Here is a 14,641-nt window from a genome sequence, read left to right as displayed (position 1 = left end):
TGAGAGAGTGAGAGGAAGAGCAGTACTGTGTATTACAGGCCAGCCAGGCCTCTGAGTCACGACTCCTTATTAGTAGACTGAGTGTACAGTAATAACAGTTGTGGTACATTACAATTACAGCAGCCCCTGAGGCCTCCTCTCAGACCACCATTTGTCCAGAGCACACTATGCAACTGTGCATTACCGGCCTCCTCTGACCACTGACAGTGGCATCCAGGGCACTGTGGATTACAGGCCATCCCTCAGACCACCATCCAGTACTGTGTAGCATTGCAGGGCTCCTCTGATCACTGGCAGTGGCATCCAGGGCACTGTGCATTACAGGCCATCCCTCAGATGACCTGTAATCCAGCACTCTGCAGCATTACAAGCCTCCTCAGACCACCATCCAGAGCACTGTGCAGCTTTACAGGCCTCCTCAGACCCCCGTCCAGACCACTGTGCAGCTTTGGAGGCCTCCTCAGACCACCGTCCAGAGCACTGTGTAGCTTTACAGGCTTCCTCAGACCATCGTCCAGAGCACTGTGCAGCATTACAGGCCTCCTCAGACCGTCCAGCGTGAGCTTGGGCAAACCTTAATACCATAAATAATAACATTAGATTTTTTTTTTTACTCCAGGAGTTTATAATAAATTTGGAAATTCTAGATAAATGCTTAACCACTTTCAGACCGGACCATTTTGCTGGTCAAAGACCAGACCACTTTTTGCGATTCGGCACTGTGTCGCTTTAACTGACAATTGCGTGGTCTTGCGACGTGACTCCCAAACAAAATTGACGTCCTTTTTTTCCCACAAATAGAGCTTTCTTTTGGTGGTATTTGATCACCCCTGCGGTTTTTATTTTTTGCGCTATAAACAAAAATAGAGCGACAATTTTGAAAAAATGCATTATTTTTTACTTTTTGTTATAATAAATATCCCCCCAAAATATATAAAAAAACATTTTTTCCCTCAGTTTAGGCCGATACGTATTCTTCTACATATTTCTGGTAAAAGGATCGCAATAAGCGATTATTGATTGGTTTGCGCAAAAGTTATAGCGTTTACAAAATAGGGATAGTTTTATAGCATTTTTATTAATAATTTTTTATTATTTTTTTTTTTACTAGTAATGGCGGCGATCAGCGATTTTTATTGTGACTGCAACATTGTGGGGGACCCATCGGACATTTTTGATACATTTTTGGGACCATTGTCATTTATACAGTAATCACTGCTATATAAATGCAGTGATTCCTGTGTAAATGACACTGGCAGTGAAGGGGTTAACCAGTGGGTGGCAGTATAGGGGTTAAGTGTTCCTAGGGGTGTGTTACTAACTGTGGGGGGGTTGGGCTTTCATTTAGTGAACACTGATCTCTGCTCCAATCACATGGAGCAGAGATCAGCGTCACTAGTTGCTAGGCAGAATGGAGAAATGCTGTTTACACGGCATTTCCTCCATTCAGCCGTCCCGTGAGACGATCGCGAATGAGTCCGCGGGTCCCGCGACCGGACTCACGGGGGTCCCGACAGGCGGCGCGCTCCCGATGGCAGGGCGGCATTGAAGATTGGACATACATGTACGCCAGTATGCCTGCCCGTGCCATTCTGTTGACATACATCGTCGTGCACTGGTCGGGAAGTGGTTAAATAACGCATTACAAATTAAATAGAAAACATTAGATTTTAGTTGACTAAAATTATTTTATTCAACTAAAATGTACAGGAGATTTTAGTCGACTGAAAATATGATGACTAAAATGGGACTAAAACTAAAATGGCATTTTAGTCAAAGACTATGACTTGGCCATTCGTAAAAAAGTGAAATGCATACGCTACAGCTAAGGCCTGCACACTGGAAATGTTGCTATCTCTCCTAGACACCTTTCTTCCTGGCAACGGTATACTGGCAGAAAAAAAATTGCTCAACACTTGTAAACGCTAAGTGCAAAGCATTTTTGCATTAATTTAATTGGCCATAATAAGAAAAAAAATCTGCCCATTGAAATGATTTAAAGCTAAAATGCTAATTGTGGCTAGCGTCAATGTGTGTTTAGATGCGTATACATGCGTTTACAGGCGACAAACATTTTTTCTGCAACTCTGCTGCTCTGTGATGCAGTGCCAGTGATTTTTTTTATTTTTAGTTTTTTTCTGCCTCTAAACGCCTGTGTGTGTATAGACATATAGACTAACATGGAGAGGCACAAAAAAAAAATGCCGGACGACGATGAAAACGTCTAGCGTGCATGAGGCCTACAACATCTATTAACAACCCTGTCTTTGTGAACATACCACTTACAACAGTATATTTGGATCTTGGCTCTGTTTGTAGAAGATGATTACAATTTAACCTATTGGCCTTGTATTTGTGGTATCTTCAGTTTGTGACCTAAATATAAGTGTAATGGTTTTTCAAAACTCCCCCTATGCAGTTCTATATCTTCTGAATAGTATATACCGATGCCCTTCCTGTTTTAAATGCTGACCCTCCTCCCAATACATATACAGATGTGAAGGTTAGGCCTCTCCACAAAATTTGCTGGCCCCGCTTTAGCAGAATAAGCTGGATACTATAATTGTGTGCCCCCACTACTAATTGTGAGCAGCCACTACTGAGTTCAGCTGGAGAAGGAGAGATTGCACTGTGAATGGGTACAGCTTGATCGGCCTGGAGTGGGCAAATGGCTGGGTTTTTGTGGAGGCTCTCCAACATCTGCTTGTGTAATGGAAGCAGATGTAGCATTTTAAACAGAAGGCGTGATGGTATGTACTATTCAAAAGATATAGAATTGCACAAGAGGAGTTTTAGAAAATGTTGCTGAAAGTGAACTTAGGCTTGAAATGTTTGTCTGCTCCTAGCTAGACAGATACATGTTTTAAAAATAAAAATAAAAATTCATCATCGATTTTCTGTACAATTATAAGTAATTAGTCCTGCTAAAGAGTAAGGAACATCTGCACTAAAATAACCAACATTCACAAGCACCTGCATCCCAAAGGTTTTCAACTACACATTTTAAAAGGCTTGCTTCATCATCTCTCTTTATTTAACAAACTGAAATAACAAATTACTTTAAAAGGAGACTACAGTCAGGTACATAAATATTGGGACATTGACACAATTCTAATCTATTTGGCTCTATACACCACCACAATGGATTTGAAATGAAACAAACATGACGTGCTTTTGTATATGTTCCTCCCACTTTTTAAGGGACCAAAAGCAATGGGACAGATTAATAATCATCCATCAAACTTTCACTTTTTAATACTTGGTTGCAAATCCTTTGCAGTCAATTACAGCCTGAAGTCTGGAACGCATAGGCATCACCAGACACTGGGTTTCATCCCTGGTGATGATCTGCCAGGCCTCTACTGCAACTGTCTTCAGTTCCTGCTTGTTCTTGGGGCATTTTCCCTTCAGTTTTGTCTTCAGCAAGTGAAATGCATGCTCAATCAGATTCAGGTCAGGTGATTGACTTGGCCATTGCATAACATTCCACTTCTTTCCTTTAAACTCTTTGGCTGCTTTCACAGTATGCTTTGGATCATTGTCCATCTGCATTGTGAAGCGCCGTCCAATGAGTTCTGAAGCATTTTGCTGAATATGAACAGATGATATTGCCCAAAACACTTCAGAATTCATCCTGCTGCTTTTGTCAGCAGTCACATCTTCAATAAATAAAAGAAAACCAGTTCCATTGGCAGCCATACATGCTCACACCTTGACACTACCACCATCATGCTTCACTGAGGTGGTATTCTTTGGATCATAAGCAGTTCCTTTCATTTTCCACACTCTTCTCTTCCCATCACTCTGGTACAAGTTGATCTTGGTCTCATCTGTCTATAGGATGTTGTTCCAGAACTGTGAAGGCTTTTTTAGATGTTGTTTGGCAAGCTCTAATCTGGCCTTCCTGTTTTTGAGGCTCATCAATGGTTTACATCTTGTGATGAACCCTCTGTATTCACTCTGGTGAAGTCTTCTCTTGATTGTTGACTTTGACACACATACACCTACCTCCTGGAGAGTGTTCTTGATCTGGCCAACTGTTGTGAAGGGTGTTTTCTTCACCAGGGAAAGAATTCTTCGGTCATCTACCACAGTTGTTTTTTGTGGTGTTCCGGGTCTTTTGTTGTTGCCGAGCTCACCGGTGTGTTCTTTCTTTTTTAAGGATGTTCCAAACAGTTGATTTGGCCACACCTAATGTTTTTGCTATCTCTCTGATGGGTTTGTTGTTTGTTTGTTTTTCAGCCCAATGATGGCTTGCTTCACTGACAGTGACAGCTCTTTGGATATTGAGAGTTGACAGAAACAGATTCCAAAAGCATATAGCACACTTGAAATGAACTCTGGACCTTTTATCTGCTCCTTGTAAATGGGATAATGAGGGAATAACACGCACCTGGCCATAGAACAGCTGAGCAGCCAATTTTCCCATTACTTTTGGTCCCTTAAAAAGTGTGAGGCACATATACAAACCGTTGTAATTCCTACACCGTTCACATGATTTGGATGTAAATACCCTCAAATTAAAGCTGAAAGTCTGCAGTTAAAGCACATATTGTTTGTTTCATTTCAAATCCATTGCGGTGGTGTATAGAGACAAAAAGATTAGAATTGTGTTGATGTGGCAATATTTATGGACTGTATTACCTAGAATTTCTAAAAGCTCATATCAACTCTCACTACGCTAGGTAGGAAAGAAGCCAATGTCACCTCAAAATTTATGACCCATTATGGGCTAAGCTTAGCCTAAACGCTGTTTGCAAATACACAGCCACTTGTCCGGCTCATTTCATTGCACATCTGTTACCTTCTGGATTTATTCCAAAGAACTAATCAATAGATAATTCAAAACAAGTGATCAACATAATACCTCATGTATAATTTATCATGGGTCTAAATACAGCATTTAACTCCACACTGGGAGTTTAAAGAGGGCCTTTTTATTCTTTGGGTTTTCAAGAACATTCATATCAGCAAGTAAACGGTTTAATAACAATCCATCTCTTTAAACTAAATTGCTTTTGAATCTTTCCAAAACCTTTTTGAAAAAGTGGGAAAAGGACAAGGCTGCACCCTTTCTTTGCTCATTTATGCTTTAGCAACTGCTCACTAACAGCTCTAATAGCGCCATTCAAAGACAGGCTGGTAGGTTAATTGGCTCCTATCTATATTGGTCCTAGTATGTGTGTGTATAAATGTGAGTTAGGGCAGCCATAGACAGTTTGAATCTTGGCCAGTTCAGAAGGAACCTGCCAAGATTCAAACCATTATTGTGCAGGCTAAATGCACCAAGTTGATTGATCAATCAACTTGGGTACAACCAGCCTGCTGGGTTCGCTTGCCATTATCGCAAGTGACTGCTATAGCCCCTAGTGATAATCACTGTCTTCTCCTGTCAACCCCCCCCCCCTTCCCGCCAGGAGAAAACAAATGCTCGGTAGAAAAAATTCCCCTGTCAGCACTGCAACCTGTGGTTTCAGGAAATTTGTGCTGTCTATGGCCAATCTTAAGGAAGAAGATCGGAAGAAAAATTTCCTCCGACGAACGATCTACTGATTTTTGAATCAGTAGTATGGTGCTTTTGACAGCCGATACCAGTTTTTCGTCAGACTATAGATAGATGTGCAGACTATAAAATTGTTGTCGTACGTGAACTCAACATTCAATTTTTGTTTAATCAGTATGGTTTTCGTACAAAAAAAAAAATGCAAGACTACGCATGCTCAGAAACAAAATAATGCATACAAAACTAGTCAACACATTACATCACTTCTGAAGTTGTATTCTGTCAGTATGAGAATTTTTGTATGGTGAGTAAGTAACCTCTTCACTTTCGACATGAGACTAGCATGCAACAAAAACAGACGTTCGATCATCCAGAAATCTGATCACGTATACTAGGCTTTAGGGACCTTAGATTGTAAGCTCCTTGAGGACAGGGACTGATGTGAATGTACAGTATATATGTGTGTAAAATGCTGTGTAAACTGACGACACTATAAGTACCTGAAATAAATAAATCAATCCTAATTTCTTCCTTCTCTGCATTTTCCTGGTGCTGCAGTAGAAATCTAGAATCTGGCAGGTTGGGAAAATGATTGCCGTTTCATTAATACAATCAACAAATGTGGGGACAACTAAACACTTTAATTCTGCGTGATTAGTTGTCCCCACATTTGTTGATGTAAATTCTTTGCCTATGATCCTATTCTAGCTCCAGCCTTTATATAGCTAATTAATAGTAAACACTAAATGTAACTATTTCAAGAATGCAACATAAAGTTGGTAATATAACTTTGAGAAATAAAAGCGCAGTTGGTTTACAAAACAAAATTACCAACATTTTATTTAATAAAAATAAAACATCTACATCCAACATCCAGAGAAACAGGGTAGAGGGGGAAAATGTAATAAAAAAGCCCCCTTTTCTCTTTCTTTTGTGCTGAATAGCCTCCAGGGATGATATGGATGATGTTTTCCTGAATTCTTCTTTAGGGAGCAAGGTCTCATTTCCGATCTAAAAATCTTTTGTTCTATATGCTGGGCAATTTGTCTGATAGTATCCTCTAATTTTATTTAAAGGGATAGATACTGAAGTACTGTAACAGTAATTTGTTGGAGAAAAAAAAATGCTTAGAGCCTACATTAATCAACTAAAAATCTCAGACTACAGTTTGTAGTGTTGTATTACTGTATAATTCAGTGTTAAATAACAGCAATTCAGCACCTGGCTCTCCTTGAAGGGGATTTCAGACATAAGCAGTTCAGATTTTAATCTCCTGTGTTATTAGAGCTCCTGACAGTTAATATCAGAAATCTGAAGGTGACCATCTAAGAAAGTAGAAAAACAACTGTGCAATTTAAAACCTCCATAAAACCGAGCTACTTTAGCATGAAAAGATACTGCTTTTGGGCTTTTTTGATGGCGTTCCTCATAGTATTAAGTAGACTATAATAGACAAATCATATGCACAATTTACTAATAGAAATGCATGACTGCAATCCTTCTGCCCATAAGCTACAGAGATATAAAGGCAACTTACAGGATTCTCTCAGTCTAATAATCCAGCCGCCATTGTTCTCGACCTTATGTTCTTGTCAAAGAAATTATACCAAAAGTCTGGGTTACGCCCATTAATTACTGTATTTATCGAGCGTATAACACGCACAGGCATATAACACGCACCTTCAATTTAAGAGGGACGTTTCAGGATTTTTTTTTTTGTAAGCAAAATAAGAGTCAGCGCCCATCAATGCAGCATGATTAGTGCCCATCTGCAGCCTACCATCTCCCATCAATGCCCATCTGCAGACTCAATGCAGCCTGATCAATGCCCATCTGCAGCCCATCTCCCATCAATGCAGCCTGATAACTCTCATCTGCAGCCTCCCCATCTCCCATCAATGCCCATCTACAGCCTCAATGCAGCCTGATCAATACCCATCTGCAGCCCACCTCCCATCAATGCAGCCTGATTAATGCCCATTTTCAGCCTCAATGCAGCCTGATTAATCTGCAGCCTCATCAATGCAGCCTAAACAGTGCAGGAAATCACTGAGCCATCATCTGTTTACTCGGCTCTCAAAACACACAGTTCGGCCTCTGCCATCGGCATTGGACCAGCTATGGTTATAAACAGAACACTGGTCCAATGCCGGTGGTGGAGGAAGGACTGTGTGTTTGACAAGAGAGCTGAGCGAGAGACAGTTAAACAGGTGATGACGGCTCTGTGAATTCTGATGGCATCCATCTGCCTCTTTAGTACACTATTGGCGTATAACACGCACCCGTGATTTGCCCCCTATTTTCAGGGGGAAAAAATGAGTGTTATACACCAGTAAATGTGGTAAATGCTGCCAGGGCATGCATTCCTACTATCTGGAAAAAATCTATACCACCAACACTTTAACAGTGGTTTGCCAGGGTGAACGATATCCAAACTTTGAAAGACCATGACACTGCTCTCGGGAATAAGTCAGTAGACCAGACAAAAAAAAATTATTATTGGGAAGAATTTAAATGCTCTTCTGGAAATAAACAAATGCATTCAGGAGTCTACAACCCACAGTATACAGTATGCCCCCCCCCCCCCACCTATTTTTTTCCTATTGACCCGAGGTCAAACCTTAGGAGTTTCAATTTGTATGCAATTAGGCACTACATGGTTTTGGTAAACCTAAAGGAAAAAAAAAAACAGCAGAAAATCTGATAGTGTGTGTATGGGGCATAAGAACTATTTTCACTAATATCTGCAGAGTTTCTCTTCAGCTCCCCGTCCCCTAATTTCTGAAAGTTCCGAAAAAGTTTTATAAATTCTGAACTTTGAACAGCTGTAGAGAAGAGAGGACTGCAGATGAACAGGTACAACATAGGAAGGAGGATTAATTTCATCTCTGTGTATCACCTAAGGCTAGTCACGTCACTGTGTATATGTAAAAGTTTACAACCACTTTTAGAGCTTTCCTGAGACCTACCGCACTTACTTTGAGTGTTATCTCAAACAGCCTTCTTATTTCTTATCGTGGATAACAGAACAATTAGCATTTACATTGTAGAGATCTGAGAGTGGGAATTGTTAAGGAGTCTGTCAAAAAACATTGGACGGGGCTGACACTACTTAGGTCACAAAAATGCTGCATGTGGTTAGCCCACAACTGGACATAACAGCAGAAGGCAAATTATTTTTATTGCTTGTAGCACTTTGCATTTACAGAGTTTCTCCTTACCCTGTTAACTGAACATGTGAGACTGTCAGGGAAAACATTCTTATGCCTGAACCATGGATGCATTGATACAGCAATATCATTAATACTTATGCTGTCAGGAACACAGATCATTGTTGTGATACAATTTTTCAGCAATAACTACTTTGACATGTTCACAGTAGCCAAATATTTTTGGGAACTCAATTCACATTAAATGTCACATATAATCTAAATGCGATCACTTTTATTGAAATCATCTTTGAATTGTATAAAATATACAATTTAGGAAGAAAAAAAAAGGAAACCTGATTGGGACTAATGCTTGAAAATGTTTCACTGTTTAAACTGCAGTCATGACCCTAGAAGCTACTGATTGCTTGGATGGCTTATGGGAATTGCTCCAACTAGTAGGAAAATATTGTTTCAAGTTCTGCCAAGACTTACTGGGGAGTGGTGAAGTGTCAACAAGACTGGATGCTGTGTTACAGCTTCAAACGCTGATAGAGCTGTCCTGATCAGTTCATCCGATGCAGCTTGACCTGGTCACAAAAAAAAAGCCATTGTTGTGTTGCAGAACTCTTGGTGACTCAATTAATCTTTGTTCTAGTAATTCTTTAATGTTTTGGATTGCCCTGAGATGCACTTACCCACTGCTCCTTCCAAATTAGTCTCACCAGCATCCACAGATTTAATTTGGTTCTACAAAAAGAAAAACAATAATCATTTATTTAAATGGGATGTTTTCATGCAAAAGTTGCTTATATTGACAGATATATCATTACTTTATTTTCCAATTCTAATTTAATCACAGAAAACAGAAGTCAAAGTTTGGGATAGAAAAAATTGTACCTTTGCAGTAGTTCTTGCTCCTGCAAAGGTTAATTTTTTTTTGTTTTGGCTAACGGGATTGGAATATGATGAAATACTTAGGCATGCCATAGACTGAGCAAATTTCTTATCTGCAAGGTTACAAGAAATAAAAGAAAAAAAAAAAAAAAAAAGCACACAATTCCCCCATCAAGTGTTGACAGAGGAATCTCTCCTGAGGAGCCACGGTCTTCTCCTGGCAGGAGGGGTGAGGGAGGAAGCCATCCATGCCGGGAGAAGACAGTGATTACCGCTAGAGGCTTTAGCAGCCACTTGCGATAATTGCAAGCAAATCCAGCAGGCTGGTTGTACACCAAAGTTGATCAATCAATCAACTTGGTACATTCAGCCTACCCTTTAATAGTTTGAATCTCGAATGGTTTCTTCTGAACCGGCCGAGATCCAAACTGTCTATGACCCGCCTTACTTCTGCTCACTAAGGGCCTTTTACACGGACAGACTGATCAGGTCCATCTGTCAGTTTTTCAGATAGACCCAATTGGACCCTCTAGTCTTCTCCAATGGACATGTTGACACCTACCAACATCCGATCCTATGCGCTAAAAACAGACAGGCTTTTTTACATCCAACTGCCCATAGAGGAGAGCGGGTTGTGTCTGCTTTCCATAAGCATAGCGGACACAGACCAGCCATCCGCCATGCTCAGCAGAGATCAGCAGATTAGTCGCCAAGCAGGCAGACTCCAATGGAGCCTATCCCTTGTGTAAGGGGCCTTGAAATGACAAGCTGTTGATATAACTATATGCAGGTTAATACTTTACCTACTTACAAATAAAGAACAATATCATTGCAGCATAATACCCGATGATCTTTAAAATTGGTATGTGCTCAAATTCCGCAATACATACCAGTGGCAAACAGCACAGCTTTTTTTGTTTGGTCTAGACCTAGTTATCCTCTACAGGAAGAGCAACAGTAAGCCTCACAGCAAACATGGAAACTCAGCCATATTTCCAGGTGTAAACATGGAGACACCATATAACACAACTTTCTTAGATAGATTTTTTTCTTTAAAATGTTCCTATGTAACTCATTTGCAATAACAATTATTAGCTTTTCCAGAATGCAAAGACTAAATAAACTGGAAGATATAACACAACTTATATCCATATTACTAAAATATGTTTTTGGGTCATGTGATGTTGCCAAGCTCGACAGCTGGCCATCACACTGGATGGAAACATTGTTAGTTTTTATTGGATTGAAATGTGCTTTTTACTGCATTGTTTGTGAGTATTCTGGGCTTTATTGTACTCTTAATAAATGTACTTGTCAGTAATACTGCGCAATAACGTTTTTTATACCTATTTAAATGATGTCCTGATGTGATGAAAGTCTGTCTAAGGAGGATCCTATTGGTGTTCATGCAATTTCTCTCCCCATGTGTATGGTGAAATCTAAGTGGAGGATTTTCAAGTGTGTTTGACTTCTTTTGATTAAGTAGTCCACTCACTGGGTAAGGATCAGGGTGGACCTTTCCTTCTTGGTGACGGATTCTTCTCAGCACTTTCCTTTGTGTTGAACTACACTTATTGGACGTTTTTTTTTATTTGAGATGCCATATTTTCTCAACATTGGGACTTTTTATTAATTATTATGCCCTGTACACACGGTCGGAAATTTGGAAGGAAAAGGTGCGATCGGACTATATTGTCGGAAAGTCCGATCGTGTGTGACCTCCACTGGACCTTTTTCCGTTGGAAATTACGGCGGAAAAAATTTGAGAGCAGGATCTAAAATTTTCAGACAAAAAAACTTATCGGACTTTCTCCGATCGTTTGTAGAGAATTCCGACAGACAAAGTGCCACGCATGCACAGATGAAATTACGAGACCAAAGCTATTGGTTACTAGCCTCTACGTAATCCCATCAGTATGCAATGAACGTCACCTAGTTCCGAATGATCAGATTTTCCGACAACTTTGACCGACCATGTGCATGCAACACAAGTTTCAGACAAAATCCGTTGGAAAAAATCAGACAGATTTTGTGGTCGGAACGTCCACTGCACTTTGTTATTTATGTTATCTTGTCTTTTTGCCAGAAGATTTGTCAGCAGCTGTGTTGCTATTACTAACGCTATCATTCATTAGTGCAAATATTTTAGTTTTTTTATGTTTTGGTTAATGTATAACCAAGAACTTTATCAAAAACTACATGTTAATGTATTTTATATCTGTTATGCCAGTACAAAAAAAAAAAAAAAAAAAAATCATCACTAAGTAAAATATTACTGCTACAGTGAGCAAAAAAAATACTACTACATAGCAGCATTTTCTTTTTTTACAGATTACAAACTCTCCATCTACCACATCCAAGGATATCCTAAGGATCACACTTTGTGCTGTTCACAATAGTAAGAAGTGGTATTTTTTACAACAAATTACCTTTTTGTGATATGTCTCTCTTGGTTATCTTTAGAAATATGAAAATCTGTCAGCTTTACCAACAGGGACCTGTGAAATCTGTCATCCCACTCTCTAATTTACCCTAGTCTCTCTATAATTAATGTACATTCGCCATCATGTACAGCAGCTTGACAACAGGAATTCTGTGATTTGAAATAAAAACAGTTATTTGTGACATGAGTATCTAGAACACAGGCAAATGTAACATACACTGTTATCTGTCTGGTGTATTCATTTGCTGGCTACATCTTGATTTTCTGCTATTTGCAATAGGGTTCTGCAGGTAACCCTGTGCTCTAATTGCCTTTGTTATAGATATTAAAATATCCAACCTTGCAGAGTGCAGGATTAAGAAGATGTCTGCTGTATGCTGCCTATGAAATGCTGGGATTTACCTATGGGAGTGCAGTAAATCCTGTACACTCTTATAGGCAGATGGGAAAGCAGAACTTTTAACAATCTTCTTACAGGAAGAGCTCTGTCCAAGGGGGATCCCTAGAGTAGAACTGGAAAAGGGATTTCTGATTAAATTATTTCCCACCAAACTCTAATAACGTCCATTGGGACTTGGACACAAGCTATATTTCACTCCGGAATGAGTCTGCTAATGGTGTCTGGCACGTGATTACTATTTAAAACATATTTAGAGTCCCCTGGTTCATATTGTTCTACTCCTGACTTGAATCAGTTGCTCCTCTGAGAATGGTTGGAGATACACCACAGGATATACTTTATATAATATGACCAAGAACTGGGAGAACAGACCAACTGGTGTGGATGCCTTTAGATTACAGACTAATAGATTTATCTAGCTGGAGGAAATGCACGTACCCTGCACAGGATGGGTATATGTCAAACATTAAACTGCTTGGAGCAGCAAAACTCTCTTCTACTGCAGTATTCACCACAATCCGTGTGCAAATACTTTCTAATTCCAGCTCAGAAAAACACATGAAGGCCAACATTTTTATACCAAAATGCAGAACAAATACAATTAAACTAAGTATTATATTGTAAGCCAATGCCAAAGAATAAGTTCAATCCTGTGTCAGTATTAGGAAGCAGAATGCTCTCTATGAGGCCCTCACATGAAGTATCAAGACTTTCATAAAGCAGAAGGAACTTACAGACCTCCACAGTGCAGCCCTCATGATCAGCTAGGATGTAACACCAGACAGTACAGCAAAGTACCACAAGGAACCACATTTTCAGTCATAGCCCTGAAAGCCAGAGAATGGGTCAGGCTTCAAGAAAGCATTGTAGAAAATCAGGCAGAAGGAAAGAGTAGATCAGATTAAAGGAGAAGTATAGCCAAAGCTTTTTTGGCTATATATCTCCTATGGATCACAGAAGTGGAGTTCGTTCTGCACTCCTGTGACCAGTTTTCAACTCACGTCACAGAGCAGGTCCAGGCTTGGGAAAGATCCTAACTTTACAGGCGAGATCCACCCAAAGGCTTGGACTGGCAGTGACTCAGCCTCTCAGGGAGCCACTGAGAGCCTGAGCTAGTCGTCCTCACCCCTCCACTGCCCAACGATTGAGGGGAAGAGCAGAGAGACGGTGACTGACAGTCACCAGCTCTTTGCAGCCTGAAGACCAATAGCTAAACAATCAGCAGTGTTCAATTGCTCAGTTCTCGGTCTGGAGCTGACAGGGGACAGATGCAGACTCGGACCGATTGTGCATCCACCTAGGTGAGTTTTTTCTCAGGAATCTCATACTTCACTTTTAATGTACATATAGCCATAGAACCTCATAAACAGACTTATTTACTCATGCTGATTCGATCAATGTCAGGTGGGGAACTGCAGAGTGGCTTCTCCACAGGGCTGAATATCCTCCAGCTGATGGTGTGGGTGCTTGCCTAGATATAGTGAAGCTGCTTTAGTAAGACCCTTTTCACACTGGGGCGCTTTTCAGGCATTTTACTGCTAAAAATAGCACCTGTAAAGTGCCTCTCAAGCCACCCCAGCCAGAGCGCTTTCACACTAGGGCAGTGCGCTTACTGGACAGGAAAAAAAATCCTGCAAGCAGCAGCTTCAGGGAGGTGGGGCAGCACTGCCGAAGCGTCTGCCAAGAGCTTCTGCAGGGCAGCACTTTGGACGCTATTACCCTTTATTCTGCCACTAGTGGGGGTTAAAAGTGCCCCGCTAACGACAGAAAATCACTGCTAAAACTAGTGGTGCTTTACTGCTAACGCCTGCACCACCCCAGTTTGAAAGAGATCAAAAAGAGTTGAGAATCTTCGCACAATAACGCCTGTACATTGGACATTTAGCCCCACTGCAAAAGGCTCTGATGCTTAGCTGCAGCTAGAGAGCACAGGCACACCACTCAGCCCCGCTGTTGGCAGCCTGGCAAACTCTTTGAGAATCTGACAGCTGGCCAGGGCTGGGTGATGCACCAAGTAATATGTAATTTTAGGGCAGTATGTGCCCAGTGATGAATGCCCTAAACAGAAATATCGCTGAATGCACTGCCAAGCTCATTCCCATAATTTCATGACTATCACATTTTTGGAGGCCTTGGAGCACCAGGAAAGCAGAAGCCAGAAAATGACCACATTTTGGCAAACTAACATCCCAAGGTATTTTCTAAGAGGCATGGTGAGTCATTTGAAGATGCACACAAGAGTCCATTAT

The 14,641-nt window shown here is 40.5% G+C and overlaps 1 protein-coding gene across 2 annotated transcripts in view; it reads right to left on the bottom strand.

Annotated features, from left to right (window-relative positions):
* ULK4 (unc-51 like kinase 4) overlaps positions 1 to 14,641 on the bottom strand; it is a 951,013-nt gene that overhangs the window by 503,563 nt on the left and 432,809 nt on the right. For both annotated transcript variants that reach the window (XM_077491567.1, XM_077491568.1), the window contains exons 26-27: positions 9,351 to 9,402; positions 9,148 to 9,242 (exon numbers count right to left, since the gene is read on the bottom strand). In XM_077491567.1, coding sequence (XP_077347693.1) covers positions 9,148 to 9,242; positions 9,351 to 9,402 — 147 coding nt within the window. The remainder of the gene's footprint in view (positions 1 to 9,147; positions 9,243 to 9,350; positions 9,403 to 14,641) is intronic.

Source organism: Lithobates pipiens, unplaced genomic scaffold, assembly GCF_037356315.1.
Source record: "Lithobates pipiens isolate NorthernLeopardFrog02 unplaced genomic scaffold, aLitPip1_a1.2 Scaffold_19, whole genome shotgun sequence".
NCBI classification, from domain to species: Eukaryota; Metazoa; Chordata; class Amphibia; order Anura; family Ranidae; genus Lithobates; species Lithobates pipiens.
The sequence above is the reverse complement of the archived record's forward strand: the minus strand, read 5'-3'. Positions and strand labels throughout refer to the sequence as shown.